The sequence below is a fragment of the Sceloporus undulatus genome, chromosome 10, assembly GCF_019175285.1.
Source record: "Sceloporus undulatus isolate JIND9_A2432 ecotype Alabama chromosome 10, SceUnd_v1.1, whole genome shotgun sequence".
In the NCBI taxonomy this organism is placed as follows: Eukaryota; Metazoa; Chordata; class Lepidosauria; order Squamata; family Phrynosomatidae; genus Sceloporus; species Sceloporus undulatus.
Window position 1 is genome coordinate 11,660,441 of NC_056531.1, and position 16,455 is coordinate 11,676,895.

Genomic DNA, 16,455 nt, shown 5'->3' on the forward strand with positions numbered 1-16,455 from the left:
GCGTGCCATCCCTGTCCAGCCCTTTGGCTTCCTTCTTCTGGGCTCAGGAAGCAGAGGCTGGATCCTGGATGCTGGTGCTGCATCAGGATGGCTCAGGATGGGTGAGTAGAGAAGGACCCTGCCCCGCTGCCCTAGGGAGACCCAGGGAGGGTGGTACGGGCTGGAGTATGCCCGAGGGGGACAGCCTGAGGCCGATCCAGGGCTCCAGCCCGGCCTCCTGGAGTCCCAAGCACTCCCTGCTGGAAGCCTGGAGGGGAAAGAGGCCAGGATTGGGCCCTGGGAAGGTGGGGGGCAGACCTAGATGCAGCCTTGGAGAGGAGTAGGAACCCCCCGGAGCACCCCTCCCCCCCCGGATCGATCCCTGGCTGTCCCTCTGAACCCCCTGACAGGCATCCCTCCACACTGCAAAAACTATCCGCTTTGATCCCGCTTGAACTGCCCTGGCTCCAGGCCAAGGGACTCTGGGGGGGGTATCTATATTCTTAGAGGTCCAAAACCCATTGCTGAAACTGCAGAGTTCATCCAATTTGAGACCTGATCCATATATTTTCTTAAAGGTCCAAAACATATTGCAGAAAGTGCAGAGGTCATCCAATTTGAGAGCTGATCAATATATCTTATTAAAGGTCCAAAAACAATTACAGAAAGTGCGGAGATCATCCGGCTTGAGACCTGATCCATATATATTCATAAAGGTCCAGAACACGTTGCAGAAATAATCTATTGCAGAGCTCTGGCGCCGCAACAAAACTACAGCTCCCAGAATTCCACAGCCTTGAGGGCACTAACGTGATGTCCAACTAGATTATTCCTGCAGTGTAGATTCAACCTATGTAGGAAATTTCAGAGCCCAGGGGCAGCCGAAGAGGAAAAGCGGTACCGAAATGAAATAAATAAAACAATAATAAATAAATAAATAAATAAAATACCATGTATAAATAAAACATGACGATCCTGCATAAGAGAGCCAACATGGTGTAGCAGTTTGACTGTGACTCTGAAGACAAGACCAGGGTTCGATTCTTCGCTTGGCCATGAAACCCAGTAGGTGATCTTGGGCATGTCATACTCTCTCAGCCTCAGGGGAAGGCCAAGGCAAACCAGCTGTGAGCAAAGGTTGCCAAGAAAACCCACAGTTGGGTCATTGTAGGGTCTCCATAACTCGGAAATGACTTGAAGGCCCACAGCAACAAAACCATGACAATCCTATACCCTCTTCCTTGGCCCAAGCCTTGCCGAATTCTTGTTGGACGTATTCAGAACATTTTAGTTTTACTTTGAATTGTTTTTTTCTTTGTGGGGCTCCGATGTGCAGAGTTGCTTGGAAAATCTGGATTCAATGCCGGGGTGATTTTTGGGGTTGTTGGGTGCCTTCAAGTCATTTCTGATTTACGGCGACCCTAAGGCCAAGCAACGATGGGGTTTTCGCGGCGAGGTTTGTTTGGAGTGGGTTGGCCCTTGCCTTCCTCTGAGGCTAAGACAGTGTGGCTTGCCCAAGATCACCTAGTGGGCTTCGTGGCCAAGGGGGAAATCGAACTCTGGTCTCTAGCGTCACAGTTCAACACTCCAACCACTATGCCACACTGGCCATCTTATATAGGATTGCCATGTCTTGTTGTATTTATACATGGCCTTTATTTATTCCATTTCTATCCTGCTTTTCCTCGGTGGCTGCCCCTAGGCCCTGAAATGTCCTACCTAGGCAGCATCTGCACTGCAGAAATAATCCCCAGTTGGAGGTTGAAGGCTTTCACCGCCGGGATTCATAGTGTTTTGTGGTTTTTTTCAGGTTTTGAGGCCGTGTTCTGGAAGAGTTTGTTCCTGACGTTTTGCCAGCATCTGTGGCTGGCATCTTCAGAGAATGCTGGCATGGAAGAGAGTGGGGTATATATTGCCATTCAAGGACAGAACAATACACAGATTAACATGTAAACTGCATATATTTACATAGAATCATAGAATATATAAAACGTCAGGAATAAACTCTTCCAGAACACGGCCTCGTAGCCTGAAAAGCCCAGAGCAAACTATCAGTCCCCAGTGGGTTTCACCATCCAAGCTGGGACTTGAACCCTGACGAACCTTGAAAGAAAAAGTAGCAACCGACCTCACAGCCTTGTAAGAGAAGAGAGTAAGGTTGAGAAACCTCTGCTCCTTGCCTAAGGACTTCATACCTCTCTACTTTTTAATATGGTTATTTCCTTGTACCGCCCAGAAGAAGCATCTAGGCAAACACCCATTCCCAGCCCTCCCTTCACCCCACAGATAGTGGATTTATTCTGGAGGCAAATTCTTTCAGGCATTTAAACCACCCGGGTCTGGAATCGGCCGCTGCTGCCTTCCTTTCTGCTGCATAAGCGGAGTCACGAAAAGCCGTGAGTACAGCTCATTTCCTCCTTAAATGAAGGAAGGTTTCCTGCATATATACTCTTCGTGGGGAGCTGCAAAACTGCCCCCCAACTCAGTAATGCCAGCTGGATCCTTGGATTTGGATAAAAAGGGAATAAACGGACCCCAAACCTCTCTGAAACTCCGAGAGGGAAAGCTGGTTCGAAAGAAAGCGGGCAGAAATCCCCCGGTCTTCAAGGCAATGGTTTTATGATCAATGTAAAAACCCTAGAAGCATGTGGCCTCTTTAAAGCTCTCCAGTTTCTTTTAGACTTGAGTTTTCCAAATGGCAATCCGCTTTTCTCCGACGCACAGAGAATTTGGGTATGGAGGTATGCGTCGAAACTGGGCCAAGATTGGCCATGCTTGGGGGGAAAAAGTCATGTTTTGAGACTTCAGAGCCCATTTATTATTATTAATATTAATTATTAATTATTAAGCACTGTAAATTTTCACAGCGCTGTACATACAATCAGTTAAAAATAGAATAAAATAAAATAAACCTGCCTAAGGCATACATTCTACTAATATAATTTAACACAATACATAGTAATACATATTAATGTTAAATAATAAAATATAGCAAACACCAAATAAAAAATATATACAAAAAAGGGAATTTTCCAAGCTCTGGAAATGACAGGTTGGAACAGAGCATTATAGTATTAGTAACAGCCCTAAGCAAAGTAGTTGCAAGTATTAGTAGTTTACAGTAGTTAGTAATGTAGAGGAAATGGATGTGTTTGCCATGGTTTGACTCTCTGGTGGGACATGTTTGCTCAGGGATGTGAGTCAGGCTGCTGCTACGTTCGGTGGAGTAATTAAGTATAGTTAGTACATCAGTGTGAGGAATGTCTTGTTTGGACTATACCAGTTCAGACTGTCCCATGTTCAGACTTGAATGTTCACACACGTATGCACCCACACACATGCATATGCACTGTATCCACAGACACAAAACCATAGTTTTTTTGTGGGTTTTGGGAGCTATGTGGCCATGTTCTGAAGAGTTTCTTCCTGACGTTTTGTCAGGGTATATACCCCACTCACTTCCATGCCAGCATTCTCTGAAAATGCAGATGCAAGCAAAACGTCAGGAATAAACTCTTCCAGAACACGGCCACAGAGCCCGAAAACCCCACAAAAAACTATGGGTGCCGGCCGTGAAAGCCTTCGACTTCACATACACACACACACACACACACACAAAAATACTGCATGCAGAAAGCAAATAGGTTGGAGAGAAGACTAGCCTAGGGTAACTTTCTCCCTGCAGTGCTAGCTTTCTAGATGCAGGGTTCTTTTCAATGTTCTCTTTCCAGTCCGTTTCTTGCATTGCGGGTCATGTTGGTGACATTCTGCTTCTGGAATGGAGTTTTCCGGCATGCTCCTTCCAGCTGCAGGCCATTGCACTCTCGAAATCGTACAGTAATTTCTTAGGAGCCCATCTTCAAGCTCAAGAGCTGGACTTTGGCCTCATCGAAGCAAGTGTGCAGATATTTCCATTTATGATCGAAATGTAAAGTGGTGCCAAAGGCCAATTCTTGTGTATGTCAGAGGAGTTTATTCCAGCCTGTCTCTACCCAGAAATTTTGGACTATTCCTCTTAAGGTTCCTGGCCATTGGCAATTCCAGCTGGGGCTACTGGGGCTGCAAACGTCCTGAGTGCAGCAGGTTGGCAAAGGCTGGCACCGGATTCAAGAGGGAAGAAGCATAAGAATATATAGGACTGTACTGTCAGTGATGTAGAATCGCTATTCTCTTGCTGTTCCCTGGATCGCACGCAGTTGCAAAATTGGCCCATCTTCACTAACACAATGCCAGTGTTGTTATTACTATTTGTATTTAAATAGCGCAATAAGTTTTGCACAGTGATTTACAGAATCATCCAAACAACATCAAACTTGCTGATGCCGTACAATCTGAAACCACAAAATACAAAATATAGCAAATAAGCCATTTATCCAGGGATGTAACCCTCTAGATGGTGTCAGACCGCCAACTCTGTCAGCCGCAGCTGAAGATGATAGGTGTTATAGTCCCAAAGCCTCAGGTTTTGCAACACTTCTCTAACAATTGTACAGTGCGAGATACTTATGGGGAAAGAGCCAGCATGGAATAGTGGTTTGAGCACTGGGCTATAACCCGAGACCAGGGTTTAAAGATCCCACTGGGGGACTTTGGCCAAGTCACACCATGCTCTCCGCCTCCGCAGCAAAGACAAACCTCCTCTGAACAAATCTTGCCAAGAAAACCCCATGATAGGTTCACCTTAGGGTTGCCAAATGTCAGAAATGACTTTGAAGGCACCCAACAACAATAGATACTTATGGTGCACAGAATGCACAGACCTGCTCCCAATTTTGGACTAATACCCCCACCCAGGATTAAAAGGGTTATAATCCAGTAACCTCTGGAGAGCCATAGATTCCCTCGCCCTGCTGCATCACATCCACAAGTTTCACTGTTGGATGAAGCCAGGTTTTGCCACACAAACACAAAACCATGCTGCCTTAACCAGTTCAGTTTTAAAAGTGTTGCAGAGTTCCTTGTCGGTTTGCAGCAAATGGCAAGCAACAAGGAAGCGGCCTGGACTTTTTGAGTCACTGGAAGTTTCGAGACCCCTTGACCTTTGAATCTCGGTGGCCGGGAGGAGGAGGAGGAGGAGAAAGAAACGCCCCACGCTAATCCGGTTGAGTAACTTGGGATGTGGTCACACCTTTTGTCTTTGAGGAGCAAAGCAAACTGCTGCTTTGAATCCTGCCCACACAGGCGCGAGAGGTGAGGTTCGCAATGGCAAGAAGGCATGGAAGCAGCCCTGCAGTGTGTGTTTGCAAATGTGCTGAGAGATCAGCCCTAGCAACGGCTGGAGTCGGCGGCGCTGACTCACGCTTTGATTCACATCCTATCTGCTCTTTGTCATTTCCTGTGCCTCTCTTTTAACATGACTTGTCCGTCTCTTTCTTTGAATTGGTGCTCCTAGGGCTGGCTCCCAATGATGCCCAAGGCGACGGTGAAGCTCATAGTAACGGGGGATGACTTTGGCTACTGCCCGAGAAGAAACCAAGGCATTGTGGAGTGCTTCCTTGCCGGTGCGGTGTCCAATGTTTCCCTTCTGGTCAACGGCAGTGCTGTGTCTGACGCCGTTCAGCTTGCAAAGAGGTGAGGCATCCTCACCCAAAGCCTGGACCGGTTACATCCCATCTGGAGTCCTGGAATACACTCTTAAGTGCCTTGGAAGAAGGTGTGGAAATTTCCAGGAGTCCAGAACGCTGCACCAGAAAAAAAGGGGAGCTAGTTCTCCAAGTGCTCTGGAGATGGTCTTTATTTTTTTATTTTGAAGCAAACCCAACACGTTATTATTTATGGATGTAGCGCGATCTTGTAGCGCTTTTCAGACTCGCTGAAAGAAAAACATTAGCGCCGTGAGCTTTTGTAGACTCAAGTCTACTTCCTCAGATGCATTTGGTACCTTCTACGAAAGCTCCTGCCGCCAACGTCTTTCTTTCAGTGAGTCTCCAAGGCCCTACAAGATCTTGTCACTCATAGTAACAAGATCTTGTAGCACCTTTGAGACTCCCTGAAAGAAAGATGTTGGCAGCAGGAGCTTTTGTTGGCTTAAGGCTACTTCTTCATACGCATTTGGTGCATTCTACAAAGGCTCACACTGCCGTCTTTCTTTCAGTGAGTCTCAAAGGTGTCACAAGATCTCTCTACATACTGATTTTGCAGACTAACATGGTCTTTATTTTGCAGCAAGCCCAATGCGTTTTCACCTAACCAATTATTTCTGGATGTATCTTATAGCACCTTTGAGACGAACGGAAAGAAAGAAGTTGTCCACATAAGCTTTCGTAGGCTTAAGTCTACTTCCTCAGATGCATTTGGTGCATTCTACGAAACTCCTGCTGCCAACTTCTTTCTTTCAGTGAGTCTCAAAGGGGCTACAAGATCTCTCTGAATACTGATTCTACAGACTTAACATGGTTATATCTTTGGATTAAATTATTTCAGTCGCTTTCTTCATAACTGCTTAGGCCAAATGTCATTGTCTGGTCTATAGTTCATGCCAGACTTGAGGATTTGGCCCTGTGTTGTCTGGACTCCCCCTGCCGAGAGGATGAGAAGAGGCCAGTTTATTTGTTCCATGCAGATGAGGTCAAACAATTATTTGAATAAATAGAAGTTAAACAAAGAGAAGTTGCTATATTCCTGCTTAGGAAAAAGCAGCATGGGAAATCAACAGGATTCTTCAGTCCCTAGATATGTACTAAACAGCATTATTAAGGTGGCACGTTGGTTGTTTTTTCTCTCTCTCTGGAATGCCCAGGTTTGCCTTTCGCAAATATAGAAACCACCTGGCCTAGTTTCTGGTTACATGCCCGGCTGGGTTTGGAAAGGAGGCCATGTGACTCCCGTCTGACATTGCTTCTTTAAATCCAGGTCAGAGCATTTATTCTGGCAGCTGGAGCGTGTTCTGTCCACAAGTGGGATCTGGAGCACAGCCTGGCAGGATGGCAGAGATGGGCACAATACGGTCCCCTGGCCACAGGCAAACCCCAAACCCCACTTTGCTGACTCCTGAGCTTCCCAACCAGTCCACAAAACCCCTCCGACCTTCCTCTGCGTTTCCTCTCAAAATGGTGACAGGGTGCGACATGACATCATTCCCATTTTGGGAAGAACTTCAGAGAGCAATGGAGGTATTTGGGCTTTCTCTAAAGGGGTGTCAGAGGGGAAATTAAATTGGAAACACAGACTTAAAGGATGAAAAGCAATTAAAGAAGAACCGCACCCTGTTAAAAGCCCTTTCTTTACCAATCTTATGTTCTAAAACCCGGTTAGAATAAAATAGTCTTTGCTTCCTAATGGAAAGACAGCGAGGAGGGGATCATCTGGGATTAATGGGCAGGGAGTTTGAGAGTCTGGCAGGGTTTATGTCTGTTTTGTTTGTAAAGCGCTGTGTAAAATTTTACAGCATTATATAAATAAATGTTAATAATAATAATATTATAAGTCCGTGCTTCAGTTGTTGCCGAAGGAAGATATACTCACTTCCGCAACAACGTATAAAGACATACATAGGCATAAGGTGGACTTAACTGCGTGCGCCACTAACAGGATGCAAGCCACAGTTTATTGAGCATACACGGTCCCCCATAACATGTTTTGGGGGAATCTCCCTTAATCCGTACTGGGGTTTATTTTCCTCTAAACAATTTGTGTAGTTCTGAAAACTTCAGGGTTCCCTTGAGCTTGCACTTTCTTTCCTGTGTGGGGATTGTTTTGGCTGTATTTTTTTTATAAAATCAGCCCTTCTGGGCATTGAAAATCAAGAGAATGATTTTGGAAGACTTTTCCTAAATCCATTGACTGACCCATCTGTCATTCCTTATACACGACTGGGAGCTTTTTAAAGGGAGATCTTTTTAAAAAGCGGAAGACACGTCTGTCCTGTTTGGAAAATCTCATTATTTTGCAGTGATAGATCCTGCCAATTTTTTAGCACGAGCCACCTCACCTCACATCTTTGAGAGAAACGATGGCGCTGGGGCAACCTTTTTCTCAACTGGCTGCTACGATAAATATAGACAGCGATGGCCAACACCTTAATCTTTTTAACCGCCTCTGCGGACTGAAAGGATTGTCTGTGCGTGGGCGTTGTTGGAGCAGAAATGCAAATGTTATAAATACTCCCAGACTTGTGGATGATGTACGGAGGACACACTGCATACATTAGAACAGCCTTCTCCACCCAGATGCCCTCCAGATGTGTCGGACTGCAGCTCCCATCATTCCCAGTCATCAAAGCCCTTCTGACTGGGGGTTGTGGGAGTTGTTCAGAGCTGTTGTATAACACATTTGAATGGTCCTGGGTCAGGGAAGTTTTTTTTTAAAACAAGTATTTTATTGCTTTTCTGCCCACTCCACCTAAAGCCATATTCAACACACACATGCACATTGAAGAATGGATTAAAAACCATTTAAAAAGCCATTTAAAAAACAGTCTTATAAAAACAAAGACCAGGCAGAATAATGCAGATTTGTCCGCCCAAAAGGAATAGAGCCCGACTTTCTTTGAGGGTGAGCACCACTCACCGACTTAGTTTAGAGGTCGGGTCGGAACATATTAAGGTTTTCAGTTGAGGATCCAAATTTCTGAGCAAGTGCATACAGGGTGGTCTTTCCGCTATCCTGGCCAAGGCAAGAGGCTAAATTGGAATCACGATCTGGTTTTACATCCATACTCTGGCTGAGGAGGAGGAGGCCGATTCCTATAGTGGAAGATCTGTTGTTCATAAGGGCCTTAAACTTGCTTGGTGGAACAAGAGAGAGGGCCTTTTTGGTGGCTGCTCCCAGGCTCTGGAACTCCCTCCTTTCAGCGGCAGCGAAAAACATTTTTGTGCTGTCAAGCTTTTTCAGATTGATGTAGGCTTTTGAGTGCTGTGAGAGTTTGTATAGGACGCCAACCACAGGCTTGCCATCCGCGGAATTGAGCATCTGCAGATGATAAGGCCCATTGACTTCAATGGCTGCATGGGCATGTGGTCCCAGCAGAGTGGCCACGCATACGCATGCCACCATTGAATGCTTGAGGTCCCGTGGTTTTTGCTATCCACGGATAAGAAGGGCCCACTGTCTAGTTTTTCATATATTTTAATAATTTTTAATGTGTAGTGTTTTTAACATTTTACAGCTGTGTAATTGTTTCTTTTTAAACGTTGCCTCTACATTGTGAATGCTTTCATATGGTTTTTAACTTGTACTTTTAAAAATTTGTTAGCCCCCCCGGAGTCCCTAGATCGGGAGCAAGGTGGGTTATACTTCTTTTCCATGTAGAAGTCTGTTCTACCCCCTTGGCTTGATATGCCCTTTGTTTTGGAATATGTACGAATAAATAATCCTTCCCGATGAAAGATAATATGATGCAGCCTTCAGGGGAGCATGGCTCATTGGCAAAAGCTGGAAGCTGAGCACTGTTTTCACATATTCGTTCCGTAGGCATCGTATTCCAATAGGACTTCATGCCAACCTTTCGGAGGGCTCTCCCGTTTGCCCGGCACTGAAAGAGAAGTCCTCGCTACTCAACGCAGACGGCTTCTTGCATGGAAAAATGGGAATCCGGGCAGCATTGGCAGAAGGTTGCCTTAACCTGTCTGAGGTGAGAAGAAGAAATGGCTGGCATCTTCAGAAGATTTCTCAGAAGATGCCAGCCACAGATGCAGGTGGAATATCAGGAATACATTCTTCCAGAACACAGTCCCGTAGCCTGAAAAACCCACCAAAAATTCCTCTGAAGTCTTGCCAAAAAAAGCCCTATGATAGGTTCACCTTAGGGTCTCCATAAGTTGGGAATGACTTGAAGGCACACACCGCACATGGGCTCAGATCATTGTGGGGGAGAAATTGCCTTGAAACGGAGAGGCGCAACTGGCAATGTCCATCCTGAACAAATGCAGAGGACTCAGCATCCTCATTGCAGTTTCTGATAGTAGCTGCTTTGGAAGAACTCAACTTATGGAAGCACCAACTCTTGACCCTTTTCCTTCATTGTTTTCTCTTCTTAGGTGAAACAAGAGCTAACAGCCCAAGTGGAGTTGTTCCGTGAACTCACAGGCCACTTACCCTTTCATATGGATGGACACCAACATGTCCACGTTCTCCCAGGTAGGGTGGATCTCTCCTGTGTTCACCTCTCCTCCAACCCTTCCATTTTCAGTAATGCATGCAGCTGTATCTCTTTTTCTGGCATGAAGCAGGGGAAGGGAGAGGCAGCTTTGGTTTCACTGGATGCCTGACATTTGACAAATAAATATTATTATTATTATTATTATTAGTAGTAGTAGTAGTAGTACCTGAGATTTAAGGGACGGAAGAGTACAGAATGTCTGGTGTGGAGATACAGAACATTGGTGTGCATCCAGATCCGAGGAAGAAGAAACCTTGCCTCATATTACTGCTTTTTTCCAGAGCAATTTTACCATAGTGAAGCCAAAGGTTTTCATGGCCGGCATCCAAAGTTTTTTGTGGGTTTTTCGGGCTCTGTGGCCATGTTCTAGAGATCACGGTGCCTGAAAAACCCACAAAAGCTAATTTTACCATAGTTTACATGGAACACTTCTTTGTCTGGAAGCCAGCATAGTGTCGTGGTTTGAGCGTCGGACTCTGATTCTGGAGAATCCCATTGGGTGCCCTTGGGCAAGACACACTCTCTCAGACTCCGAGAGTACCAATGGCTAACCTCCTCTGAACAAATCTTGCCAAGAAAACCCTGTGATAGGGTTGCCTTAGGGTCCCCATACATTGGAAATGACTTGAAGGCATGCAACACACACACCCACACCCAGAAACACTCTCTCACACACACTTATTTGTCATCTGCTTAGATTTTCCCCCAAGAACGTATTTTGATTTTTATGCCACTTTTCTATTAGAAAATATGAGACTTTAAGTTACAGAGGATAAAAAAACAGGGACTGGTTTCCTGTTAGTGATTCACAATTGTGTAAATCCAAAGCACACAATGTACAGCTGGAAGTGTTGCCACTGATTCCCCGACAACCTGGAAATCACTGTTTGGATGTGTTTGCGTATGGCTTCTTGTTGTGTGTCTTGTTTCTGGCTCATGGCAACCCTAAAGCGAACCCATCACAGGGTTTTCTTGGCAAGATTTGGTTTGCTGTGGCCTTCTGCTGAAGCTGAGAGAGTGTCACCTGGTGGGGTTTCATGGCAGAACAGGCTTACAAGGTGGGCTTTGAGGCTGGTAGCATCAAGAGATACAGTTATGTGAGACATAAACATCTTCTGATGCACCATCTTAGTCAATCCCCCCCCCCCCCCAACTGCCACCATTAAATATGTAGGAAATGGAGAGCAGAATTTATTAGTCGAGGTCCTCTGTGGCAATAGTGTTACACCCCTTTTTCTTGGGGTTATGAAACCAATAATGCATCTGCCGGTGTGCTGGCTTGTTATCTTATTGGGCAATGTGCCATGGCTATCAGGAGGCAACAAAGCAACAGTTTGGGTTGCCTCTGCAATCCCAGAAAAATCAAGTGTAAACTGAATGCTTTGATAAGCAATCATGCAATGGCCCAAGAATGGGCACCAGCTGAGCTTGTGCAACCGTGCACTGAGCATGACTGTTTCACAACAGCCAAAAAGGTACAACACACACATCAGAGAACTTGTGTAGGTGTAGGTAGTGTAGTGGCTTGAGGGTTGGATTAGGACTTTGGAACGCAAGGGTTCAAATCCCTTTTTGGCCATGGAAGCCCACTGGGTAACTTGGTCAAGTCGCACTCTCTCGGCCATGGCAAACCTCCTCCCAAGAAATATTGACAAGAAGAGCCTAGGATAGGGTTGTCAAGAGTCAAACGGAAGGCAACACCAAGAGGATCCTGCCCATTTATGGTAGTGTGTGTGTGTGTCTGTGTATGCCCAGGGTTGTTGGTAATGGATTGACACAGCTGCCTGACTTTTTATAGGTTCTTTTGATGGCATGACTCTGGGGCTCCATGTCGGTGGGGCTGCAAAATGGTGTTTAACCGGCCCAGAAAGCAGGGGCTGTGTCACAGCAAAGGACCAGGAAAGGGTTACGGTACGGCACTCACAAATCTGTGGGGCAGCTGCTTAGAATCAAGTTCCCTGTCCTGATAAGGTTGCCCTCCAGCTGGTTTGCTGGAGGGGCTTGTTTTTATTGCTTTCCAAGCTCCAGAGCAGCTGTTTCAGTGACAACTGGAGCAGGGAAGGTCTGGTCTTCTCTTCCATCCACCCATCGGACCTGCAAAGCCTTAAACCCACAGAGGCCTTGCCAGGGAAACAGAAGGGCATTTCTGATCTCTTTGGAGGGTCATCAGGGCTTAGGAAAGGCCCTTTTCTAATAAAAATTAAGGTGCATGTTCAAAAGGTGCATCTGGGAAATTGCTATTTAGTGCTGAATGCCCCTGCTGATGGGAGGGTTAACACCTTTGCAACCTGCTGAAATGTTTGGTAATGAAAGTATAACAGGCCGCATAAAAATGCACATGAAGACATTTAAGCTTGAAAATAAATGGTTTGCATGATCACTTTTACTAGGCGTGAAGGGGGGAGTTCCCTTTTTGTACTACAACTCCACAAATCCACTAGTTAGTATCACCCAAAGTAACTCTTCCAAACTCTGGAAGGCTCCAGCTCTTAGGTCAACATAAGTCAATATTGATCCACCTTGTACCCAACTTGTCATAGCATAAGGTGGAGTACCGGTGAATGGTTAGAGGGAAAGTTTGAAGGTATTCTTGTATTTAGATATAGCCCTGTTAGTCTGTAGAATCAGCATGTAGAGAGATCTTGTAACACCTTTGAGACTCATCGAAAGAAAGGTGTTGGCAACATAAACTTTCCTAGGCTTCAGTCTACTTCCTCAGGTGCACATCGATGCATAAAACTTGTGTTTTATGTCTTGCCTGTGGGCTTTCTAGGGTTGAGTGAGACCACATCTTGCAGACAACACAAATGTGTAGCCATGTAGTGTCTGTTGTTGTAAGCGCTGGGGAAATTTTCTATTTTTTGACTCTCACCCCTCCAAATGAAACTTTCCCCAGCTCTGGTTCTTTTCTGCAGTGTGAAGTGTATGTTTTGGAGAAGAACTGGGTATGTGATGAATCTTATCCACTTTGACTGGGAACCATGGGGCATCTAGGAATGGGAGGGCGATCCCCATTTTGGAGAAAGGAAAGGCCTTTTCCTACCAAGGTCTGGTCTGATGTAAGGAAAGTTGCCACCAGAGGCAAAAGAGAAGGTGCCTATGGTTTTTATGTACAGAAACTGACTGCACTGTTGAATCTTACTTTAGAACTGGCATTAAGATCCGAGTAATGATTTCCCCTTCCTTCCTTAACTCCTTACTTTCAGAGATCAGACATATATTTGCCCAGGTGCTAGAAGAATATGGGATCACATATACCCGAATCCCTATAGAACCGGACCTTCCCCGCTGCGACTGGATAGACCCTCCCTTGATGGCTTTCTATCGGAGCGTGGAGAAGGACTCGCTTGACACAGTGGATGTGTTCCGGAAGCATCATATAAGGTGAGGGCATCCATGGTTCGAACGTACCGTTGGGTGTGCCAGTTCTGGACTCGCCTTAAAAAAAATCATTTCCATCAAGAGATGCTTTCCAGCCAAGAGATGGTATAGTTGGCGTACTGGCAAAAATGAAACTATGATGGTCCAGGGGAATGAGCAGACATGTGTACATACAAATGCATGCACATGCAAAGGGAGTTCCCTTTTTTCTCCTTTCCTTCCCTCTGAGGCCCAGTTGTAGAGATATACTCTGGAGAAGAGAACATTAAGAGGTGCTATGATAGCCTTGCTTAAATATTTGAAGGGATGTCATACTGAGGATGGCATAAGCTTGTTTTCTGCTGCTCCAGAGACTAGGACCCAGAACGATGGATGCAAGCAAAAGAGATCCCTTTTATTATTAGGAGGAACCTCCTGACAGTAAGGGCTGTTCTACAGTGGAACATACTCCCTTGGAGTGCAGCAGAGTCCTTCTTTGGAGCTCTTTAAAATAAGGCTGGATGGCCATCTGTCAGGGGTGCTTTGATTCTGAGTTCCTGCATGGCAGAATGGGAATGGACTGGATGACCCTTGTGGTCTCTTCCAACTCTAGGATTCTATCTTTATAAAGAATTGACATTTTAGAGGACACAAAAGAAATAAAAAAGGTCCAAGGAAACCTATCAACTGTATTCATGGGGTTTAGTGTTCCTCTTTCTCTCTTGACAGGTGGCCAGATATATATATAGGCCTGAGCACCATGGGGAAAAACATGTCTCTTGTCAAGATCCTTGGTGCCATTGATAATGCAATGGCAGCTTACCTGGCTGAAGAGAAGCCCGCTGTTCCAGGGAGTTCTTCCTTGGGCTATGATCCCGAAGTCAAAACGATAACCATTGAACTGATGACTCATCCGGGGTACCCTAGCGTCCCGCCGGTCGGGGGCTGTGGCGAAGGACCGGATGATTTCTCTCAGTCCTGGGAACGCTTGCATGAACTAGAGACTCTGAAGAATCCTGAGCTGCAGAGGCATTACAAAGCAAGGAACATTGAATTGTGTGCATTTCAACACCTTGAGATGTGACTTATGGGAGTGGATGCTTTGGTTTGGGACGGTGGAGGCAGGGCCGGATCCGGCGTCACGCCTGGGGTGTCGTAGGCGTTACAACCCCAAACACATAGAGAGACCTTGGAATGGCCATTTCTGTTGCAGGGGTCGGTGCTATTAAGGTCTTTGCCTCTCCAAGGAGGTCTCCTTAGCTCATCCCACTTCACAAAAGAGAGGAGAAGATGCTGTATTTGTCCACTAGTCAACCTGACATGTGTGAAGCCCCGGGTCTGAGCAAGGGTCTCTGGGAGGGTTGTGGTTTCCTATTTGTTGTCAACACCAGCTTGGAAAAACCCGTTTTATGAGCTGGAGTGGATGAATTTCCGCATGTTAGAGGAGTCTCTAGCCATCAGGACTGGGTAGAGAGGCCTGTGTCGATTCAACGCAAAAATAAAATGTCAGTTCATGAAGGTGGCATGCTGGTGGCAATAAGAATCTACCATCTGTACCAGCGATGGGAACGCAGGTGTGCGGCCATCATACTGGAGGTGCAAGACGTTGATGAAAACTCTGCATCTTGACCAGTTGAAATCCTGCTCCGGGGTGGCAACTTCAGTGGGTCTTGGAGTCAGTTTGCCCTATGAGGCACCTCTACTTTACTGCTCCACGTTGCTAACGTGGTAGCAGTAATCCCCAGATTGGGAAAACCTATCCAAGGGTAGTTGTGTTGAGCATACTGCAAAGCACAATAACACCCAAAATCTACAAGTGAGCGAGACCTTTATTGGGCTGGCCACAGGACAGAGACAAGATGGATCCCAAAAGAGGTTTCTTTGAATCTTTGACCTAATTTATTCCTCTCTAAGGTAATTCTGTCTTGCTCCTTTGAGACTCAGCAAGGCAGCTGCAATGGTTGCATTTTGATGTCCTTGCCTGAAAAGGGCCATAGCTTACAGCACAGATCTTAAGACAATGAGGACAACGCTAGACACTGCTAAAATATAATGCGGTTACTGTTTTATTTTGGGATTGCATCTAGAGATCTACAGTTTCAATGCAAAAAGAGGCTGTCGATCCACAAGGTCCAAAATCCACAAGTCAAAAGGTAGCCACACTTTGTAAATTGATCCTTCATAAAGGTGTATGTTGTCCACCTGTAGAGTGGTCTAAATCCTATTTTGGTCCGACTCAAGTAGACCCATTGAATTATCTGGATTTACCTGTTGGACTACTACTCTGGGAGACCAGGATACAAACCTTTGCTTGGCCATGGAAGCCCCACTGGGTGATCCTGGGCAAGTCAAATGCTCTCAGCTGGAGAGGAAGAAAAGGGTGGCCCTCCTTTGAACAAATTCTGCCAAGAAAACCTTGCAATAGTTTTGGCTTGTTGTGTGCCTTCAAGTGGTTTCTGACTGAGGTTTTCTTGGCAAGTTTTGTTCTGAGGGGGTTTGCCAATGCCTTCCCAAGACTGTGAACATGTGATATTGTCCATGGCTGAGCAGAGAATCAGACACTGGTTTCCAGTCATAGTCCAACACTCAAAGCACCACACCATAATGGCTCTTGCATTTGGCTTAGGACTGTCATGACATGCAGGAACTCTGCTGGAGAATTTGCAGAGAGCTCTACTGGGATAGCACACTTTCTGAAATGCACCGAGTTGTTTTTTAATTTTTTAATGGAGATACCAAGGCTTGAACGCAGGACATTCTGCACACTATGTGCAGGTATGTGCTATGAAAGGTTCGACCCCATCCCCAACAAGCATACTCCAAAGCAGTGGAGAAAGCGCTAAATGACAGTGGCTGCATTTGCAGTGCAGAAATAACGCAGGCTGACACTGCTTTAGCTGCCATAGCTCAATGCTAGAGAATCCTGGGATTTGTAGGTTGTTGGGGCACCAGAACTCTCTGACAAAGAAAGGTCAATAGCTCACAAAACTACAAATTCCATAGCACTGAGCCATGGC

The 16,455-nt window shown here is 45.7% G+C and overlaps 1 protein-coding gene across 2 annotated transcripts; it reads left to right on the forward strand.

The window, feature by feature from the left end:
• Window positions 1–33: 33 nt before the first annotated feature.
• Window positions 34–14,956, forward strand: YDJC (YdjC chitooligosaccharide deacetylase homolog). Of its 2 annotated transcripts, none has more exons than XM_042441394.1 (6): window positions 34–101; window positions 5,372–5,550; window positions 9,391–9,550; window positions 9,957–10,056; window positions 13,285–13,462; window positions 14,168–14,956. In XM_042441394.1, the coding sequence occupies exons 1-6, from the start codon at window positions 69–71 to the stop codon at window positions 14,520–14,522; spliced, it is 1,005 nt and encodes a 334-aa protein (XP_042297328.1). In that variant the 5' UTR covers window positions 34–68; the 3' UTR covers window positions 14,523–14,956. The 2 variants fall into 2 exon arrangements, with proteins under 2 accessions (XP_042297328.1, XP_042297329.1); XM_042441395.1 differs by lacking the exon at window positions 34–101 and adding an exon at window positions 2,060–2,375.
• Window positions 14,957–16,455: the final 1,499 nt, after the last annotated feature.